The sequence below is a fragment of the Trachypithecus francoisi genome, unplaced genomic scaffold (assembly GCF_009764315.1).
Source record: "Trachypithecus francoisi isolate TF-2019V2 unplaced genomic scaffold, Tfra_2.0 Lachesis_group10, whole genome shotgun sequence".
Classification (NCBI taxonomy): domain Eukaryota; kingdom Metazoa; phylum Chordata; class Mammalia; order Primates; family Cercopithecidae; genus Trachypithecus; species Trachypithecus francoisi.
This window is the reverse complement of record NW_022681455.1, coordinates 77179646-77202338: the sequence shown is the minus strand read 5'-3', so window position 1 is coordinate 77202338 and position 22693 is coordinate 77179646. Positions and strand designations below refer to the sequence as shown.

General features: G+C 36.3%; 1 protein-coding gene across 1 annotated transcript in view; it reads left to right on the top strand.

Moving 5' to 3' along the window:
• LOC117087517 (ATP-binding cassette sub-family A member 3-like) overlaps positions 1–22693 on the top strand; it is a 111546-nt gene that overhangs the window by 25814 nt on the left and 63039 nt on the right. Inside the window, exons 9-14 of the mRNA XM_033217787.1 lie at positions 2003–2153; positions 11476–11574; positions 11868–12033; positions 12999–13296; positions 19559–19805; positions 19954–20158. Of these exons, the coding sequence (XP_033073678.1) occupies positions 2003–2153; positions 11476–11574; positions 11868–12033; positions 12999–13296; positions 19559–19805; positions 19954–20158 (1166 nt within the window). The remainder of the gene's footprint in view (positions 1–2002; positions 2154–11475; positions 11575–11867; positions 12034–12998; positions 13297–19558; positions 19806–19953; positions 20159–22693) is intronic.

Genomic DNA, 22693 nt, shown 5'->3' with positions numbered 1-22693 from the left:
TCTGATTTACATTCATTTATGTTTGAAAGATAAAGCCAAGCTTTTATTCCTGGGATAAATCCTATTAGTCATTATGTATTACTTATAAATTGCAGAATTTGATTTGTAGATATTAAGTTCATCAGGGACTTTGGTCTATAATGTCTATAATTTTCTTTTCTTGAAATCTCTGTCTAGTTGGATATCAGGTTTATGTTGGCCTCATAAAATGAATTCAGAAGTGTTTCTTCTCTTTTGTCGTCTGTAAGCATTTATATAAGGCTCTATTATTTTTTTCTTAAGTGTTGGATAGAATTAATCAGTAAAGTGTCATCTGGGTCTCAAGATTACTATTTGGGAGAGTTTTACTAATTAAAACTCTATTTGTTGGCCAGGCACAGTGGCTTACGCCTGTAATCCAGCACTTTGGGAGTCTGAGGCAGGCAGATCACTTGATCTCAGAAGTTTGAGACCAGCGATCTCAGAGGTTTGAGACCAGCCTGGCCAACATGGTGAAACCCTGTATCTACTAAAAATATAAAAATTAGCTGGGCATGGTGGTGCATGCCTGTATTCCCAGCTACTCAGGAGGCTGAGGCAGGAGAATCACTTGAATCCAGGAGATGGAAGTTGCAGTGAGCCAACATCATGCCACTGCACTCCAGCCCGGGCGACAGAGTGAAAAAAAATATATATATATATGTGTGTGTGTGTGTGTGTGTGTGTGTGTGTATTTCTTTGAAAAATATAGGGCTATTTAGATTTTCCATTATTTTTTGTGAACTTTTTTATAACTTTAATTTTTTCAGATAACTAATATCCCCTTAATTATCCTTTAAATGTTTGTATTACATATGTTAATGCCTTGACTTTCATTTCAGACACTGATTATTTGTGTTTTTCTCTTTTTTTCTTGATCATTCTTGTTAATAATACACTTATGAATAAGAAGAACTTTTAGTTTTATTATTTGTATCATTTTTCTGTTTTTTTATTTAACTTATTTCATTGTTCATCTTTATTATTTCACTTTTGTTTCTTAGTTTGGATTCAGTCACTCATTTTCTACCTTTTTAAGATGGAATATTATTATTATTTACGAGAGGGTCTCATTCACTCACTCAGGCTGGAGTGCAGTGGCGTGATCTCTGCTTACTGCAACCTCTGCCTGCTGGGTTCAAGCCATTCTTTTGCTACAGCCTCCTGAGTAGCTAGGGTTACAGGCACATGCCACCATGCCACCATGCCACCACGCCACCACGCCCAGCTATTAAGATGGAACATTAACCTTTCTTCTTTCAAATATAGGATCTAAAGCTATAACTTTCTTCCTAAGTCCTGTGTTAGCAACACCCCACAAATTTTAGTAGGTTGTATTTTTATTTTCATTCAGTTAAAATATACTGTTTCTCATGCCTAAAGCCCTTCCTTTGACATTTCTTGTAGCGTATTTTTGTGGGTAATGAATTATCTCATTTATGTTTGTCTCCACTTTTAAAATATATTTTTGCCATTTATAGAATTCTGTGTTGATATTTGTGTGTAGCAGAGACAGGATTTTGCCATGTTGGCCAGTCTAGTCTTCAACTCCTGACCTCAGGTGATCCACCCGCCTCTGCCTCCCAAAGTGCTGGGAGCCCAGCCAATTTCTTCGATTTCTGAAAGGATTTTTATCTGACTTATTTACTACCTGGCATGTAGTAGACAACCAACAAATATCTCTTTAATGCATATTAATCTTGTCCTCTCAGATTTCAAAGTCAATAGGATGAGAAGCCAGATAATGAGGCTTTTCATCCTATCTCTGCTCTGTCTGGTTATATAATCCAGGTCACTATCAGTCCCTAAGAGAAATAATGAAATTATAAAAGAAGTACTTATTAGGCTCCTTAGAGTTGTAATTTAATGATCTGTGACATGCCCTATCTTCTAGCTTACCCAGGTAATGAAAGTCACGTGTGATCTCACAAGTATGGGAAATGCAAAATCGTTTTATTTGTTCTTCTACATGGATTTTTCTCAGGTGTGGGATACCGCATTGTCATGGTGAAGACACCTGACTGTAATGTTGAAGAAGTCTTGAAATTAATTCATTATTATATACCGACAGCCACTTTGGAGAATGATGTTGGAACTGAGTTATCTTTTATTCTGCCCAAAAATTATGCACACAGGTATGGATCCAGAGACTGCTAAATGAGTAATTCTTAGAGAGCCAGAAATCATTGTTTCTTCTCCTAGTTTCTTCAGGCTTAGCAAGTAGAGTTTATCTAACAAGACACAAATCCTGTTACAGCTGCCATTTGCACTGAACAGAGAGATGCACCTAATGGCTATAGTTTTCTGGTGTTAATTGGGATAACTGATGAATGTTTTTGGTACTCCTGGTGAATTGAGTGAAGGGAAATATTAAGATAATGAGAGAAAAAAATGGATGGCTTAATTAAACATGGCCCTTAGAGTCAGGATGACATGAACCGAGAGGAAATAGGCAGCTTGGATTCACCAGTTAGCCAAGTTACTCATGAAAGGGAGTCAAAGAATAATAACTTTTCCTGTGATAACTACCCTAAAAAAGAGAAAAAGAAACTAAGAGTATTCATTGGTGACTTTCAGAGTATGATATTTTTAGCTTCTTGCCACATACAGTTACGTAGTTGCTTTGGTATTCTCTAGATTCAAGTCAGTTGTTATACTCATAAAGAATATGGGAGATGGCCGGGCGCGGTGGCTCAAGCCTGTAATCCCAGCACTTTGGGAGGCCGAGACGGGCGGATCACGAGGTCAGGAGATCGAGACCATCCTGGCGAACACGGTGAAACCCCGTCTCTACTAAAAAAATACAAAAAACTAGCCGGGCGAGGTGGCGGGCGCCTGTAGTCCCAGCTACTCGGGAGTCTGAGGCAGGAGAATGGCGTAAACCCGGGAGGCGGAGCTTGCAGTGAGCTGAGATCCGGCCACTGCACTCCAGCCCGGGCGACAGAGCAAGACTCCGTCTCCAAAAAAAAAAAGAATATGGGAGATGGGGGACTTCAATTTTTTTTTTCCAGAACAACAGGAATGTGTCATAAAAGAAACAGAAAAGGAAGAAGAACTGTGCCATTTGAGTTCTGTTCACTCAGAAAATCGGGAAGTTCAGCCTGCTGTAGTAGCTCACACCTGTAGACCCAGCACTTTGGGAGGCCGAGGCAGGCAGATCACCTGAGGTCAGGAGTTCGAGACCAGCCTGGCCAACATGGTGAAACTCCGTCTCTACTAAAAATACAGAAATTAGACAGGCATGGTGGCAGGTGCCTGTAATCCCAGCTATTCGGGAGGCTGAGGAGGGATAATTGCTTGAACCCGGGAGGCGGAGGTTGCAGTGAGCCGAGATTGCGCCATTGTCCTCCAGTCTAGGTGACAAGAGCAAAACTTTGTCTCAAAGAAAGAAAGAAAGAAAGAAAGAAAGAAAGAAAGAAAAGAAAGAAAAGAAAGAAAAGGAAGGGAGGGAGGAAGGAAGGAAGGGAGGGAGGGAGGGAGGGAGGAAGGAAGGAAGGAAGGAAGGAAGGAAGGAAAAAGAAAAGAAAATTGGGAAGTTCTTGAACCAGCAGCTTGGGGCAGCTAATCAGGCAGTGGAGTAGAACCAAGACCCTAGTCATAAGTTGGAGTAGAAGAATTAAATACAGTGAAAAACTGGAAATAATATTCTAGATATGTCTCCCTAGTGATACAAGGCAGTTGACTCATTCAGCCAAGGTGGGAAGCAGGTTTTATGTTGGTGCCTTAGCCCAGGGTTGTAGTCATGATCCACCGGGAGCTACAGAATCCATCTGAAGGAGAGACACAGATAAAAAGCTTGCTTGAGCTTGCTTAAGCTTGCCACACTATCTGCCTATCCTAATTTGTATGGCCACAAACGGCATTCTCAAACAAGATCAGAAACACCATGTTAAGATACTAAGACAGGAAATGTGAGAACGTGGAAGCAGACGATATGGTGAGACCACATCATCTTACTAATCATTTGCACTCAGATGAAAGAAATAGGAAGAAACTCTAGAAGGTGAAGAACTGATTGTAGATTTCTGGGCTGTAGATATAGAATGACAGACATAGTACAAAATAAAATGAAAGTCATGAATTTAGGGATGTATATATTTGCTCAGGATGACGTTTTCTCTAACAGGGAGAGTTGTTTTTTAGACATATACTTTAAGTTCTGGGATACATACACAGAACGTGCAGGTTTGTTACATATGTATACATGTGCCATGTTGGTTTGCTGCACCCATCAACCTGTCATCTACATTAGGTATGTCTCCTAATGCTATCCCTCCCCCAGCCCCCCACCCCCTAACAGGCCCCAGTGTGTGATGTTCCCCTCCCTGTGTCCAAGTGTTCTCATTGTTCAACTCCCACTTATGAGTGAGAACATGTGGTTCTAACAGGGAGAATTTATTATTATTATTATTATTACACTTCAAGTTCTGGGGTACATGTACAGAACGTGCAGGTTTATTACATAAGTATACGTATGCCATTGTGGTTTCGCTTCACCCATCAACCCATCACCTACATTAGGTATTTCTCCTAATGTTATCCCTCCCTTAGCCCCCCACACCCCCACAGGCCCCGGTGTGAGGTTCCCCTATGGGGAGAGTTTTAAGCTAAAAGAATTGGGATGAAGAAAATATAAGAAAAAGAAATACCTATAAATCTAGTTAGTTCAGGGCATAATATGAAAAGAATGAAATGATGGTTAAAATTTACTCAGTGATTTCTACCCCAGCTAAAATTTTGATACCTAACAGCAATTGAGCATTTAGTTTCTATCAGACATTGTTCTAATATGTATTTATTTGCCTGAATAAATACTATGGAACAGAAAAGTAGTAATTTTGCATCATATATACCTGTATTTCAATTCATTGAATGTATCTCACAAGGAAAGTCATCTTGAAATTTTAAAACAAACTGGGCCTGGTGGCTCACACCTGTAATCTTAGCACTTTGGGAGGCCAAAGCGGGCAGATCACTTGAGCCCAGGAAATTGAGGCTGCAGTGAGCTTAGATCATGCCACTGCACTCCAGCCTGGGTGACAGAGTGAGACACTGTCTCAAAAAAAACAAAAAAAGAAAAAATTACATATATGTATATATTTTGAGATGGAGTTTTGCTCTTGTTGTCCAGGCTAGAGTGCAATGGCACAATCTTGGCTCACTGCAACCTCCACCTTCCAGTTTCAAGCAATTCTCCTGCCTCAGCCTCCCAAGTAGCCGGGATTACAGGTGCATGCCACCACGCCCGGCTTTTTTTTTTTTTGTAGTAGTAGTAGTAGTAGAGATGGGGTTTCACCATGTTGGCCAGGCTGGTCTCGAACTCCTAACCTCATGATCCACCCACCTCAGCCTCTCAAAGGGCTGAGATTATAGGTGTGAGCCAATGCGCCCGGCCAGAAGAAGAAATTTTAAAATAAGGTCGTAACTTGTAAAACAATGCTGAGACTTGGTAGAATGAAACCTAAGCTTAGAATGTAATAGCGGAATGATAGATATAGATGCATCAGAATAGTGCTGCATATCAGGGAATATTTATATGCTTAAAATTCTAGATCTAGAAGGTAGAAATGTACAGAAAATAAAAACAGTGGGTGACCATAGGAGGAGAAAGAAGTAAGTTACATATCATTTTGTGAAACTCCTGCAAGCTAGAAGGAGGAAATGCATAATATATTTTGAATACAGGTTTGTTTAAGATTCATAATAATACAGGGAATAATTCAAGTGTAGACTTGTAATACAGACGTGATTACAGTGTGTATATATATATATATATATATATATATATAGACATGTGTTGCTACAGGTCTCCTGACACATTCCTGACTTTTCTTGCCAATGATTAAACCTCCTAGAAAGATGGAGGAAATGAGAAAGAAACTGCTACTGTAAGCCTAATTCTGATCATCAAGAAAATGTTAGTTGAAGATTTAAAAAAAAGAAATGTCAGATAACTTCGGGAGAGTTTCCCATACACCATGGTAGACTTCGTGGCAGAAAAGGAGGACAGAACTTGATAGATTCAGACACATACAAAATTGGAAGGTATACAGAAAAGCAAGATTCCATAGCATGATCTTTTGAAAAGAAATGTTCCTCAAGAATGTTTGGAAACTTCAATATGAAATTCTGACCACCAAATCCAAATCTAAAGAAAATGGAGCAATACCCAAAGTGTAGTAAACAAGAACAAATAATACAGGCCGATACAGAATATTACTAGGAAGTCTAATCCCCGCAACGTATTATTCAAAGAAAGTTTTGAAAGTAGTTAATATCATTATACTCTTTTTTAAGAGTTGAGCGAAGGTTGGCTCCTAAGCAGCCCAGTTGGAAAGATATGTGAGGGTTACAAAAATCTATGTTGTGGAACAGAAACAAAGCTAGTATTTGAGATAAGGACCAGCAGGTTAATCAGGAAAAAATAGACCGGAAATTAAACGTGTACATGATAGATCCAGATGAAATTTTATGGCATGAGTTCTGCTTTGGCAATGCCTCTTTTTATGAGCCTTGATTTCTTCTAATTTTGCCTCCATTTGTATTTTTAAAATGGAATTTTGAGGTTGGGATCTGGCAGTAAGAAAAAGAAAAATCTGAAGCTAGATCTTTCCCAAGAGTGTCAAGGAAAAGAAGCTTCAACAGTGTCATCAAGGAAGCAAAATTTCTCAACTCCTCTTTAAATTCAATATTTTTGATCGAAGAGAACGATCTTTTAATTAAAAAGGGATGCACAGCAAAAAGGAAGACAAGATATTCACAGTGTTCCTCACAGCTGCAAATAAATTACAGTCTCCAAATGAAGATGTACACATGAGCCACTCAGATCGCCATGAAGGGATTATAAAGGAATAAATGCTAAAGTGAAGTAACATTGTGACAAATGAAGAGAATATAAAGCATACTTATTTTTACCTTTTTACAAATGATATGACGACTCTTAAGGTCAGAAAGATTCAATCAAATCATAATACTAGATCAAATGGAAAGATTAAATCAAATAGTTATTACTGAAACAGGCTGAAATTGAACACAGGCTGAAATTGAACACAGGCCCATTTAACTCCAAACCTTTTTGCTTTTCCAAGTCTATACCATGATATTAGAAAACTGGAGACATGCCAATCTCATCCTAATTTTAAGCTTCACAAATTGATACCACCAATGATACCAAAGTTGATTTTGAGCAAAAGAAGAAGAAAAGAAAAAAACAATACCTAGAATGAGAATTTAGAAGAAAAATCACTTTATCAAGTAGAATCACACCTAAGTCTTAGACATCATTTCCTCCTGAAATTGTATATAATCGTATGTCAGTCCTGGAGAAATATCAACTTCCTTTTATAAAGATGGGGGAAAAGAATGAATTGTGGACAAGATACTAAATTTTAAAATGCCAATTCTGAAAATTATTGTACTGCAGAAATAGAAAACTTCTGAAACTCTCTGCTTTGTAGCCTTGATCAAATTAAAGAAGACGCTATGAATCTAGACCCCCAGCAGTTTTGAAGAGGAAAAGTGAGATAAATTCTTGATTGGGTAATAAAAAAAACTGACCAAATGATTATGGCAGAAAATAGCAGAACTGATGAAAGAGAAGACTGTGTCAAAAATTCTTCCCAGAACTATGCAAAATTAATGAAGAATAAGCAAGCATTACATTACCACTACACACCCCCTAGAATGGCTAAAGCTAAGAAGATGAACTATAACATGAACATGGCAACCGGCTCTCATCGCTGGTAGAAGTGTAAAATGGTAAAACTGCTTTGTAAAATATTTGGTCATTTCTGGTAAGCTCAGTATGTGCTTACCGTATGACCTAGTAATCACACTCCTAGTATATACCTAGGAGAGACAAGTCCATTAAAATACATGTAAAATAATGTTTATATTCACAGTCACTTTGTTCATACTAGCCCCAAACCAAAAACAATCAGAATATCCTTTAGCAGGAAATGGATAAATACCACTCAGTAATAAAAAAGAATAAACTACGGCCGGACGCGGTGGTTCACGCCTGTAATCTCAGCACTTGGGGAGGCCAAGGCAGGGAGATCATTGAGGTCAAGAGACAGAGACCATCCTGGGCCATCATGGTGAAACCCCGTCTCTACTGAAAATACAAAAATTAGCTGGGTGTAGTATCCTGTGCCTGTAGTCCCACCTACTCGGGAGACTGAGGCAGGAGAATCGCTTGAACCCGGCAGGGGGAGGGTGCAGTGAACCAAGCAAACAGTAAGCAAAACAGAATAAAGAAATAAAAAAGCAAATTATTTCATCAGTCAGTTGTATTATGAATCTGACCACCTCAAGTATACCTGTTTTTCTAATTATATAAGTTATATATGTATCTAATTATATAAGCAACACCACTGCACTACAACCTGGCAACAGAGCGAGATTCTGTCTCAAAAAAAAAAAAAAAATGAACTAGTAGTATATGCAACAACATGAGGAAATCTCACAGACATTACGTTGGGCCAAAAAGCATATGCTGTACGATGCCGTTTATATAAAACTCAAGAAAAGGCAAAACAAATCTTTGGTTCTAGAATTCTAATACAATTGTTACCATATGTTGTGTGTATATGCACATGTGTGTGTGTGTCTGTGTGTGCAGATAAAGGGGTTGTAGACCAGAAAGGGGCATCCTGGAATACCCTTCTGAGACGCTGGAACTGTTCTCTGTCTTATCTGGATGTTATCCAGGTATACTTATATGGAAAATTTCATTTACCACGTAGTGCATTTTACGTATGTTGCACCACAGAAAAGAAGAAAAAAAATCTAAATTTAAAAATATATGTAGTGATGGAAAGAAGTACATCAAATATTTAACAGGGATATATTTGAGATAGTCAGATTCTTTTCATTTTTATGTTTTTCTCTATTCCCCCCAAAAGATAATATATATTATCTGGATAATATCCATATGTATTAAATATCTGTATTATATATAGCATATAAAACATATAATTAGAAAAAAGGTTTATAAACTTATATAATTAGAAAAACAAGTATACTTGAGGTGGTCAGATTCATAATAGGACTTTATAATACAACTGACTGATGAAATAATTTGCTTTGTTATTTATTTCTTTATTCTGTTTTGCTTACTGTTTGCTTTATTACTGAGGAACTTAGAGTTTACTAATCTACTTATGGTTGCATGATGATAAAAATTCTTAAAGAACTTATTTATTTCTGGAGTATATGGATTAGAAAGTGAAAGTCTCTCATAATTACTCTCCATAGAAGTAATCCCTGAGAAGAGTTTGATGTGTATTTTTATTTTTGTGTGTTTATTTTGTTTTGTGTTGTTTTTATTTTGATGCATTTTTTCAAGAACACCATGTGTATATATTGACATGTATACAATCATAGTAATAGTTTTTTATTTTTTATTATTATTTTTTTCTTGAGATGAAGTCTCACTCTATTGCTCAGGCTGGAGTGCAGTGGTGCGATCTCGGTTCACTGCAACCTCTGCCTCCCAGGTTCAAGCGATTCTCCTGCCTCAACTTCCTGAGTAGCTGGGATTACAGGTGCATGCCACCACACCCAGCTAATTTTGTATTTTTAGTAGAGACGGGGCTTCACCATGTTGGCCACCAGGCTAGTCCGAACTCCTGACCTCAGGTGATCCACCTGCCTTGGCCTCCCAAAGTACTGGGATTACAGGCATGAGCCACCGTGCCTGGCTCATAATAATAGTTTTCTTAGAAATGGGATTCCACCATACTAATGTTCTGAATCTTGCCTTGTTTACTCACCAGGATTTCTCAGCCAACTTTCTGTTAGGAATTGTAGGCTCTCTTCATTTATGAAATGACTGTGGAGAAATCTACATTTTAATTATATCTTATTCTGTCATATATTCATACTGTAATTTATTTGTTCATTAAGCTGGTGATGAATATTTAGGTTATCAAGACTTTGTGCTATATTAATACATTTAAAGCAGTACACAATTTAATTCTAACTTCGTCATATATTGCATAAAGCCAAAAGAACCAAAAATAATTTTGCCAAAATAATAGTGTATTAACAGTGGTTATCTTTGATGAACGGTGTTATGATAATTTTTATTTTCTTTATATACTTATTTTCTGAATTTTGTACAATGCACACACTTTAAATTTTTTTTTTTTTTTTTTTTTTAGACAAATTCTTGCTCTGTCACCCAGGCTGAAGTGCAGTGGTACAATCACAGCTCACTGCAGCCTTTACCTCCCAGGCTCAAGTGATCCTCCCACCTCGGCTTCATGAGTAGCTGGAACCACAGGCATGTACCACTATGCCCAGCTGACTTTTTTTTTTAAGAGATGAGGTCTCACTATTTTGCGTAGGCTGGTCTCAACCTCCTGGCTTCAAGCAGTCCTTCCACTTTGGCCTCCCAAAGTGCTAGTATTACAGGCATGAGCCACCATACTCAGCCCAAATTTAAAAATGAAAAAGAAGAAAATATGAGTGAATCCCAGTAGAGAAGTCATATATTGGAAATGAAGAAATGCAGGAGAAAATGGACTTAAAATATGTCAAAGACTGGCTGTCACACAGATGGATTAAATAACCCCAAGGTGTAAGATTGGAACTAATGTGCAAAACTAGATAGAATGTAAGCTTGAATATGGAGGCAAGTTTGATAGATTTTCTAAAAGGAAATTTTTAATTCCCCTAACACTGAGTGTGTGCAAAGACAGGTTCAACTGACCTTCACTGGAAATGGATAGAGATAGATTTGAGAACTGAAGGTTCGAGACAGATTTGAGAACTGGAGGTTTCTGAAAAAGATAATCGTTTGAACACAACATTCTGTAATGTCTTCCCGGGAAGACCATTCTTTAAAAGACTTGATGTCTCCACATTGTATCTGGCTCAACTTCCATAGACTTTTCTGGACATTTAATCACATAATTCCCTCTAAGTCTTTAAGTTTTACTGCACTTACTTCATTTTCTATTTTTTAGTATTTTTTTATTGTGTATGATTTTCTTTCTTTTTTTAATATTTACTGAGTAATAGGAACCATAGCATATATGTACATAATAAGTTAGCTCATGTTCATGATAAGTTAACTCATGACTAGAGATATTAACATATCTACAGTCTCCTGATCCTTGTCTTAGAAGACTAACAATATGGGTATCCAAGAACTAAGTAGAGTGGATTCACCATATTTTCTTTTTCTCTTTTACTTTAAGTATGAAATTGATATGGGTGCACTGTACAAAATTCAGAGAATAAATTGCTATAGCAATTTGCTAGTCTCTTTCTCTCCATTTGTCCCACCTTTCTGATTTACCAGAGGCATAAACTCTTAATAAGCATTGAAATGTAAAATGATCTACATATTCCCTACTGCTGAGAGGAAATTATCTTAGAAGAAAAAGACATAAATATGAAAATCATCTGGTTTGGTGCTAGCTTTTTCTGTTCCTCTTCTACTCCTAGTTTTGAAGCTCTGTTTACTGCTCTGGAACAAGAACAAGAAAACCTGGGCATTTCTAGCGTTGGTGCCTCTGTCACTACCATGGAAGAAGTCTTCTTCAAGTGAGTGACAATGTATAGGGAAAAGAAAATCTCTGGAGGGAAAAGAACATGTCTTAGTTCCCTTTGTAAGTTCTCCAGACTTTCAGGTTTCATCCAATAGAAATTTAAGGGCAACGGGGCATGTTTGGGAACCATTGCTCTACCACAAGTACCATGTTGCTTCCAAGTAATGATTTCTGCCAGGCAATGAGCACACCAAGGAGCCTTCTGAATTGGGGGCTGCAACTCACATTCTTCAAACAGGATACTTTGGAGTAAGATTGAAATGAAATACTTTGTGCTTTTTTATGTAGGGTCGGTTACACGGAAGAGTCACAAACAGAAATTGAAGCTATGAAGTCTTCCTCCCAAATGGGCCAAGCATCCAACAGGAACCAGAATAAGAACATATCAAGAAATGTTGAGGGAGCAGATCCTCCCACCCTGAATGAAAGCCCTACTATTAACTTTAATACTGGGGTAAGCACCTTTACCAAGAAACCTGGTGTAGATATGGTTGGAGTGCAAGAGGTACACTTCGTCGATCAGATGGCAAGCAGTCTGTGCCGCTTCCTAATCCGTTTTCTAATGCAGAAATGATAGGTTTTAGATAAGATATCAGTGGTTTGCTTTCACCATTGTTATTCCTCCATCCTTTTTTTCTGTTTTAGAATTCATTTCTTTTCAAATCAGTAACCACAAAATGTGTTGGTTTATTGAGGCTAAGTTAAGGGTACTAGTGAGCCTGATTTTTAATAATTCAATATGCACACTATTTTAAGTATTCTAAGTTTTCCTATTGGGAATTGTTATTGTCTAAGGGATGGTTCCCTAATTAGTATGATCCTTCACATTGGAATTCTGAGTTGCCAAATATTTTCTTCATTCTTCTTATAATCATCTACTCCTTCTATAAAGCACCCTAGTTTTCTTGGCTATCAGGAGTCTGAGGAAAATCATCCTTCTAAGATTTTTGTGTGTTATATCTAAAGCCAAACTGTAAACATTTTATTTTAATATATTACAGCAGAGGTCAGTAAACCTTATGTAAAGAGACAACAAATATTGAAGGCTTAGCAGGCCATCTGGTGTCTTTCACAATTACTCAAGTCTGTCATTATAGTACAAAAACAACCATGAAAATACAGAAATAAATGGGCATCGCTGTGTTCCAATAAAACTTTGTTTATAAAAACAGGCCATAGGGCCATAGTTTGTTGACCCCTGCCTCATACAAAGAAAAGATTGATCATACAGTTGTGTCCTGTCATATGACGCTTAGGTTCTATTCCAAGTACTTACTTCTATAAACTTTATGTGTTTGTAATATAAAACTTGTATATGTTCATACCACAGAATTTCAAAGCATTCGTCTTAATGGAGTTCAACATGAATGGCATGTTTAAGTCTATAACTATTGTTATGTTTTTCTCATTTTTCCTTAGTGTTTCCTCTACAGCCAGCAGTTCTATGCCATGTTCGTAAAGAGGGTGATGTTCAACTGGCGCAACTGGAAACTGCTTTTGTTACAGATACTGGGACTCATAGGCTCCCTTGCCTTTCTTTTAAGTTCTAGTAAAACTTCTTCACAGCGTGAAATGATTAGGCAAATGGAGTTGAGTCAATATGGTCAAACCATTGTGCCCTTTTCTATTTCTGGGGCTTCTGATTTGACTGCGGCTCTCTCAGAACGCCTTAAGAGTATGCTCAAGTCTGACAACCAAAGACCTCAGGAAGTACGAGGTAAAGCTCACTGAGGGAAAAAAAAAAGAACTGCTCTCAGAGATGATCTTCTTGTGTTACTTCCAAAGAAGGTCTTAACTATAGTGGTTGGCTACCCACTCTATCCTTCCCCTGTTAGTCACAAATGTCTCAGAGACAGTTATATTCAAGTCAAAGAATGCCCTCATTTTTTCAGATTTTTAAATTTATTTATTTATTTTTTAACTTTTAAGTTCATGGGTACATGAACTAAGATTTTTGTGTTTTATTTTATCTAAAGCCAAACTGTAAATGTTTTATTTAACATATTATAGCAGAGGTCAGTAAATCTTATGTAAAGAGACAACAAGTAAAGATACAAGTTTACCTTGTTACACAGTTAAACTTGTATCATGGGGGTTGTACAGATTACTTCATCACCCAGATATTAAGCCTAGTATCCATTAGTTATTTTTCCTGATCCTCTCCCTCCTCCCACCCTCCACCCTCCCGTAGGCCCCAGTATATGTTGTGCCCCTCTATGTGTCCATGTGTTCTCCTCATTTAGCTCCAACTTATAAGTGAGAACATGTGGTATTTGGTTTTCTGTTCCCATGTTAGTTTGCTAAGAGTGATGGCCTCCAGCTCCATCCATGTCCCTGCAAAGGGCATGACCTCATTCCTTTTTATGGCTGCATAGTATTGCACAGTGTACATATACCACATTTTCTTTATCCAGTCTATTATTGATGGCATTTGGGTTGACTCCATGTCATTGCTATTGTGAATAGTGTTGCAATGAACATACACATGCATGTGTCTTTATAATAGAATTGTGTGTATTCCTTTGGGTATACACCCAGTAATGGGATTGCTGGGTCTAACTATATTTCTGTCTTTAAGTCTGAAGAATCACCACACTCTCTTCCACAGTAGCTGAACTAATTTACACTCCCACCAACAGTGTATAAGCATTCCTTTTTCTCTGCAACCTCACCAGCATATGTGTGTTTTGTTTTTTGTTTGTTTGTTTGTTTTTTACTTTTTAAATGATAGCTATTCTTAAAAGTCAAGAAACAGATGCTGGTGAGGTTGTAGAGAAATAGGAACACTTTTACACTGTTGGTGGGAATGTAAATTCGTTCAACCATTGTAGAAGACAGTGTGGTGATTCCTCAAAGATTTAGAACTGGAAATACCATTGGACCCTGCAATTCCATTACTGGGTATATATCCAAAGGAATATAAATCATTCTGTTGTAAAGATACTTGCACATGTATGTGTAGACATGGAATCTACCCAAATGCCCATCAATGATAGATTGGATAAGGAAAATGTGGTACATATATACCATGGAATACTATGTAGCTATAAAAAGAAATGTCCTTTGTAAGGAGATGGATGAAGCTGGAAGCCATTATCCTCAGCAAACTAGTGCAGGAACAGAAAACACCTCATGTTCTCACTTATAAGTGGGAGCTGAACAATACATGGACACAGGGAGGGGAAAAACATGCACTGGGGCCTGTTGGAGGATGCGGGGGAAGAGCATTAGGAAAAACAGCTAATGCAGGCTGAGCTTAATACCTAGGTGATGGGTTGATAAGTGCAGCAAACCACCATGGCACACATTTACCTATTCAACAAACCTGCACATCCTGCACATGTACCCCCAAACTTAAAAAATAAAAATAAGCAAATGAATAAATAAAATAAAAAGCTAATTATAATAATAATAGCTCTTCTGACTGGTGTGAGATGGTAACTCATTGTGGTTTTGATTTGCATTTCTCTAATGATCAGTGATGTTGAGCTTTTCTTTATATGATCATTGGCCAGTTGTCTTTTGCAAAGTCTGTTCATGTCATTGGCCCTCTTTTTTATGAGGTTGTTTTTTTCTTGTAAATTTGTTTAAATTCTTTGTAGGTGCTGGATAGTAGATCTTTGTTGGATGCAAATAGTTTGCAAAAATCTTCTCCCGTTCTGTGGATTGTCTGTTTACAGACAATTGTCTTTTGCTGTCTAGGAAACTCAACAAGGAGATTTTTATTACTTGCAACAAGTAAGAACAAGTAAGGGGAACACTGAGCATAGCTTCTTTTAAAATTTTTTCTAGCAACAGGGCTGTTGCATGTTTAGTTTTCTAAAAAACTACCTAGTTGCTTTCCAGAGTGACTGTGTCATTTTACATTTCCCTCAGCAATGTATGAGTGATCCAGTTTCTCTGCATATTCACCAGCATTTGGTGTTGTCACTATTTTTGTTTTGGCCGTTGTGATAAGTGAGTAGTGGTATATCACTGTAGTTTTAACTTACCTTTCCCTGACTTGCATTTCTACATCCTTTCATGTGCTTATTTTCCATTTGAACATCATCTCCGGTGAAATGTGTGTTTATCAATTTTCCCTATTTTTTAGTTTAATTTTTGGTGTTTTTTTTACTATAGAGTTTTAAACAGTTTTTAAAATTGTTTTCTCTCATGCTGTAGATTATCATCACCCTAACAATTTTTTTTCAGGGCAAAATTTCTTAATTTTTATAAAGTTTAATGTATTTTTTTTCTTTTACTGATCATGCTTTTGATGTCAAGTCTAAGAACTCTCCACCTAGCCCTAAATCTTAAAGATTTTCTCCTAAAAAGATTTACAGTTTTCTAAAAGTTTTATAGCTTTACATTTTACATTTATTATCTACTTTGACTTAATTTTAGCATAAAGTGTGATATCTGAGTCAAGGTTAACTTTTGTGCCTGTGCATCTCCAATTGCTCCGGCAGCAATTGCTCCATTACTGAATGATGATATTCATTTAATTATTTTGTACCTTTATCAAAAAAGAGTTGGCCATGTTTGGGTCTATTTTGGGGTTTTCTATTCTATTCCAATAATCTATGTATCTATTCCTTCAACCAATGCCACACTTGAAATCTGGTAGACTGGTTCCTCCCACTTTATTCTTGTTTTTAAAAGTTGTTTTGGCTATTTTAGTTCCTTTGCTCCTCCATATACATTTTGAAATAAGTTTGTCTATACCTACATAAAAACTTGGAAATTTGCCAGAAATTGGATTAAATCTGTATAGTAAATTGAAGAAAATTGACATCTTTACTGAGTATAGTCTTTGAATCCATGAACATAGGATGTCCCTTTATTGATTTAGAACTTTTATTTCTTTCATCAGCGCTTGTAGTTTTCAGCATACAAGTCCTGCATATGGGTTGTTAATTTATGCCTAAATATTTCATTTTTCAGTTAATGTAAATGGTATTACCCTTTTAATTTTGGTATCCAGATGTTTATTCTAGCATATAATTATTTTTTATTCTTATATGGTTATCATGTATCCTGCAACTTTGATGAACTCATTTATTCTAGAAATTTTTCTTGTTGGTTCCTTGGGATTCTCTGTGTAGACAATCACATCATCTGCAAATAAGAGCAATTTTCTTTCTTTGTGATCTGTATGCCTTTTGGTTCCCATTTATGCCTTATTACACTGGATAGAACTTCCATCACTATATTGAATCAGAGTAGTGAGATTGATTGTTTTTCTTTGCTCCAATGTTAAGAAAAAAGGTATACAGTCTTTCTCCACTAAGTATAATGTTAGCGGTAAGGAATTTTTTAGATGCTTTATATAAAGTTAAAGAAGTTCTGCTCTACTCCTATTTTGCTCAGTGGTTTTGTTTTGTTTTTTTTTTTAAATATCGTGAGTGCTTATTGAGTTTTCTCAAAAATTTTTTCTGCACAGATTTGTATAATTATGTAAGTTTTCCTTGTTAGTCTATTAATATGGAGGGTGACATTAATTGATATTCAAACACTGAACCAGCCTTGTATTCCTGGAATAGATTCCAGTTGGTCATGGTGCATAATTCTTTGTATATATTGTTGAATTCTGTTGGCTAATATTTTGTTAAGGAGTTTTGCATCTATATTCATAAAGGATATTTATCTGTAGTTTACTTTTGTTGTACTGTCTTGGTGTGGTTTCATTATAAACTAAATTGAGAAATGTTCCTGATTCTGTTTCCTAAAATATGTTGTGTCTAATTAGTGCTTATTCTTCTTTAAGCATTTGATATGATTCTTCAGTGAAAATATTGGGGCCTGGAGACTTCTTTTTTATGGAATTTTTAGTTGAGAATTACATTTTCTTAATAATTATTGCTATTCAATGATCTACTTCATATTGAGTTGTCGTAGTTGTACGTTTTGAAGAAATGGTCCCTTTCATCTAAGTCATCAAATCTATGTGTTGTATTAGAGTTCTTTAGAAAAGCAGAACCAACAGGAGATATATATATATATATGGGAAACAAAAGGCATACAGATCACAAAGAAAGAAAATTGCTCTTATTTGCAGATGATTTGATTGTCTACATAGAGAATCCCAAAGAACAAACAAGAAAAATTTCTAGAACTAATAAATGAGTTCATCAAAGTTGCAGGATACATGTATATATGTGTGTGTGTGTGTATATATGTATATATAGAGAGAGAGACAGCAAGAGGCAGAGGCAGAGAGAGAGAGAGAGAAATGTATAAAGAAAATATTTATTAGAGGAATTGGCTCATGTGATTATAGAGGCCAAGAAGTCCCATAATATGCTCTATGCAAGCTGTATACCCAGGAAGCCAGTAATTCAGTCTAAGGCCAAAGGCCTGGGAACCAAGGTGGCCACTGATATAAGTCCCAGAGCCCAAAAGTCTGGGAATCAGGAGTGCTAATGTCTAAGGGCAGGAGAAAATAGATGGCACATTTTCTTTCATGAAGAGAAAAAAGTTGCCCTTTTTTCACCCTTTTGTTCTGTTTAGTCCCTCAATGGATTGGGTGATGGCCACTCACATTGGTGAGGCGCTTTAGTCAGTCTACTGATTCAAATGCTAATCTCGTCTGGAAACACCCTCACAGACATGCCCAGAGATAATGCCTCACCAGCTACCTGGGTATCCCTCAACCCAGTCAAGTGGATCCATAAAATTATCCATGACATTGGTGTAGAGTTAACCATAGAATTCCTTTATCATCCTTTTTATGTCTGCATGATGGGTAGTGATTTTCTCTGTTTCCTTCCTGACATCGGTGATATGTGTCTTCTCTCTTGTTTTCCATCCACTGTGCTTTTGTCTGGGTATTCTAATCACTTGTCTTCCAGTGCCCTGACCTACACTTTATTTGTGCTCAACCCACTATAGTTATATATTAACTTCTTAATTGTAATTAATGTGTTTTTTAATTCTGACATGAACATTTGGTTATTTCTATGGACTCCATTTCTCTGGTAAATTCTCTATCTTTGCTACCTGGGTCATCAATGAATCTGTTTCTATTGTCTGTGCTTTCTCTTGGTTCTCTTTCTTAGTGTAATTGATAATTTCTTAATTCAATGCCAGATATTGTGTATGAAAATTATAAAGATTCTGCATGAGATTATCTTCTCCAGAGGAGATTCAGTTTTACTTCTGGCAGGCAGTAAGATTAAGGAAAGATCTAAATCCAGTCATGGATTAAAGTAATTTGAGGCTGGGTTTAAATTTTTATAAGAATGTGTCTATTAAGCTGGGCATGGTGGCAAGGGTCTGTAGTCCCAGCTGCTTGGGAGACTTACAGGGGAGGGTCACACGAGCCTAGGAATTTGAGACTGTAGTGTACTATTATCATGCCTGTGAATATTTCCCACTGCACTCCAGCCTGGGAAACACAGTGAGACCCGATCTCTTAAAGAAAGAATTGGTTTATTTCTTACTCACTATTTCTGTGAGGGTATTACCCTTCTTGAGCCCCACAGAGAGCCTGAGGATTTACTAAGGTACCTCTACCATTTACAAATCTATAAAGGCCTCAAAAAAAAAAAAGAATGTAGAATGTTGGACTCATCTCAGTGCATTTCCATTCTTGCCAAATGTTGATGGTTTTCCTAGATGTCTAATATCCTTAATGAGGTGATATTTTTAAGTGTTTTTAGTTAGCTTCTATGCTTTCCAGAGGAAGGTTTTGTCTGCTGTAAGATTAGCAAAGCTATAAATGAAAACACTTATAAATCAGTATAAGATAGATAAGTAAGTTGAGAGAGTCTATGTTTTCTCAATGAAGTAGTAGTTTAGGATATAGGCTATGAAGTGAGAGAGCTTGGAATTAATGATGAAGTAAAGTGCTGGAGGGGAACCGCAAATGTTTGAAGTAGTCATTATGGGAAAATTGAAGGTGACGAGAAGTAAAATTACCTGTTCCTCTTCTCTGGCATATATTATAGGTTATCTGTATTGTGGACACACTGACCAATATTGTTTTCTCATCCTAGGTGACCTACTGAAGTACTTGAGGGAAACAAAAGATTGTATTCGTTTATGTATCATTGCACTTTCTATTGAGTCGGAGGCAAATATGGTAATGCTTACTGCTCTGTTCAACAATGAAGCATATCATTCACCATCTGTGGCCCTGGCAGTGTTAGACAACATTCTTTTCAAGTCACTTTCTGGAGCCAATGCTTCCTTAACAGTCTCCAATAAACCTCAGCCACCCCCTGATGTTGAAAACAGTGAAGAGTATGTTATTCTTTTCATTTGAATTCAATTTTACTCTTTAAATACATTCTTTCCACTTTATCTGATTACATTTATATGATAAAAATAGCTATTGATTGAAATCTGTATTTTCTGCTGTGTTGATTTCCTGATATGTCTTCTTTTGTAGGCTTCAAAGTGGACAAAAATTGGCCATACATTTACAATTTGGCATGGCTCTTTTGATCAGTGGTTTTTGTCTCCTGACAGTGACTGAGAGAACCACTAAGGCGAAGCACATCCAGTTTGTGAGTGGTGTCTCTGTCATTGTGTACTGGCTTTCTGCCCTATTGTGGGATTTCATCATCTTCTTTGCTTCCTGCTGCTTAGTAATGGTGAGTGTGAAATGAAGTTCCTTGAGGATTTGTTTTCCTTTTGTACCTCTTGGAAAATTACTATTCTAATGGTTATGAAATCTAGCTCTTGTCAATAAACCGTCTTTGCTTATTATCTTGGAAAACACATTGCAAAAGTCTGGTGGTAGAAACTTTACCATATTCTTAGTTTAAAAAGTAACTTCTTTGCATAAAAATAGAAATATAGACTAATGGAAAAAATAGAGTACAGAAATAAACTCATGCATTTACCATCAGTTAATTTTTTACAAAGGTGACAAGAACACACAATGGGGAAAGATGGGGAAAGAACAGTCTCTTCAATACATTGTGTTGGGAAATCTGGATATCCACATGCAAAAGAATCCATTTAGACCCTTATTTCACACCATATACAGGTATCAACTTAAAATATAATGAAGACTTAAATGTAAGTCCTGAAGCTATAAAGCTACTAGAAGAAAACATAGGGGAAACATTCTTTTTTATGACCCCAAAAGCACGGGCAACAAAAGCAAAAATAGAAAATTGGGATTACATCAAACTAAAAAGCTTCTGCATAGTAAAGGAAGCAATCAGTAGAGTCAAGAGAAAAATCTACAGAATGGGAGGAAATATTTATAAATCATACCTCTTAAAAGGGGTTAATATCCAAAATATATAAGGAACTCTTCCAACTCAATCGCAAAAAATAACCTAATTTAAAAATGGGCAAAGGAATTGAACAGATTTTTCTCAGGAGAAGATATAAATGGTCAACAGGTATATGAACATTTGCTCGATTTTCCTAGTCATCAGGGAAATGCAAGTCAAAACCATGAGATAATCACCTCACATCTATTACGATGACTTTTTTTTTAAAAAAAGATTTTATAAAAAGATAACTAGTATTGGTAAAGTTTGTACAAATTGGAACCCTTGCCAACTCTTGGTGGGAATGCAAAATGGTGCCCCTGCTATGAAAAACAATGTGGTGGTTCCTCAGAATATTAAAAATAGAACTACCATATTATCAGACAACCCTATTTCTGATTATTTATCAAAAAGAGTTCAAATCAGGATCTCAAAGATCTACCATCACTCCTAATTCACTGAACACTATTCATAATAGCTAAAATGTGAAAAAAAAAAAAAAAGCCTAAACATTCATCAGCAGATGAATGGATAAAGAAAATGTGGTATATACATACAATAGAATATTATTCAGACTTAAAAAATAAGATGATTCTGGCTGGGCACAGTGGCTCACGCCTATAATCCCAGCATTTTGGAAGGCCAAGGTGGGTGGATCACCTGAGGTCAGGAGTTTGAGACCAGCCTGGCCAACATCCAGTGAAACCCTGTCTCTACTAAAAAATACAAAAATTAGCTGGATGTGGTGGCACATGCCTGTAGTCCCAGCTACTTGGGAAACTGAGGCAGGAGAATCGCTTGAACCCAGGAGGTGGAAGTTGCAGTGAGCCGAGATCGCGCCATTGCACTCCAACATGGGTGACAGAATGAGACTCCATCTCTCAAAAAAAAAAACAAACAAAAAAATAAGATGACTGTGACATTTGCTACAATATGGATGAATCTTGAGGACATTATGCTAAGTAAAATAAAGCAATCACAGAAAGTCAAATATTTCATGATTCCACTTACATGATATATCAAAAATAGTCAAATGTATAAAATCAAATAGTTGAATGGTGGCTGCTAGGGGCTTGGAGAATAGGATAATGGAAAGTTACTAATCGGTGACCATAAAGTTTCACTCAAACAAGATGAATAAGCCTTAGAGATTTGTAGTAAAAGATTGTACCTACAGTTAACAATCATATATTTTACACTTAAAAATGTATTAAGAATGTAAATCTTATGTTTAATATTCTTTTTACATTAAAAGAAAATAAGGAGTAATTTTACATTTCCAAATTAAAAAAAAAACTAATAGACTGTTGCCAGCAGTCATGCCCTACAAGAAATTCTGAAGAGTATTTTTCAGTGTGAAATGAAAGGACACTTGACAGTAACTCAAATCCAAATGAAGAAATAAAGGATACCAGACAAGTAAAAACATAGGTAAATGTAAAATGCAGTATTAATATATTTTTGTTTATAGCTCTTATATTTTTTCATTTAAAAGGCATCTGTGTAAAGCAATAGTTATAAATCTATCACGATAGACACACAATGTATAAAGATGTAATTTGTGATAATAATAGCATAAAAGGCAGAGAGGTTAGCTATATAGGTACAAAATATTTGTATTATATTGAAATTAAGTTAGTATTAATCTAAATTGTATTGTTATGAATAGGATGTTTATTGTAATTTCCAACCACTAATATGACTACCCAACTACATGGAATCTTAAAAGACAATAGAATTAAATGGCACACTCAAAAATATCTATTCAACACAAATGGCAGAATAAATGAATGGAAAAATATAATGATGTAATACATAACCAAATGACAGAAAAACTTATAAGTAATTACATTAAATATAAATGGATTAAACTCAAATTAAAAGTAGGGCATTAGTAGAATG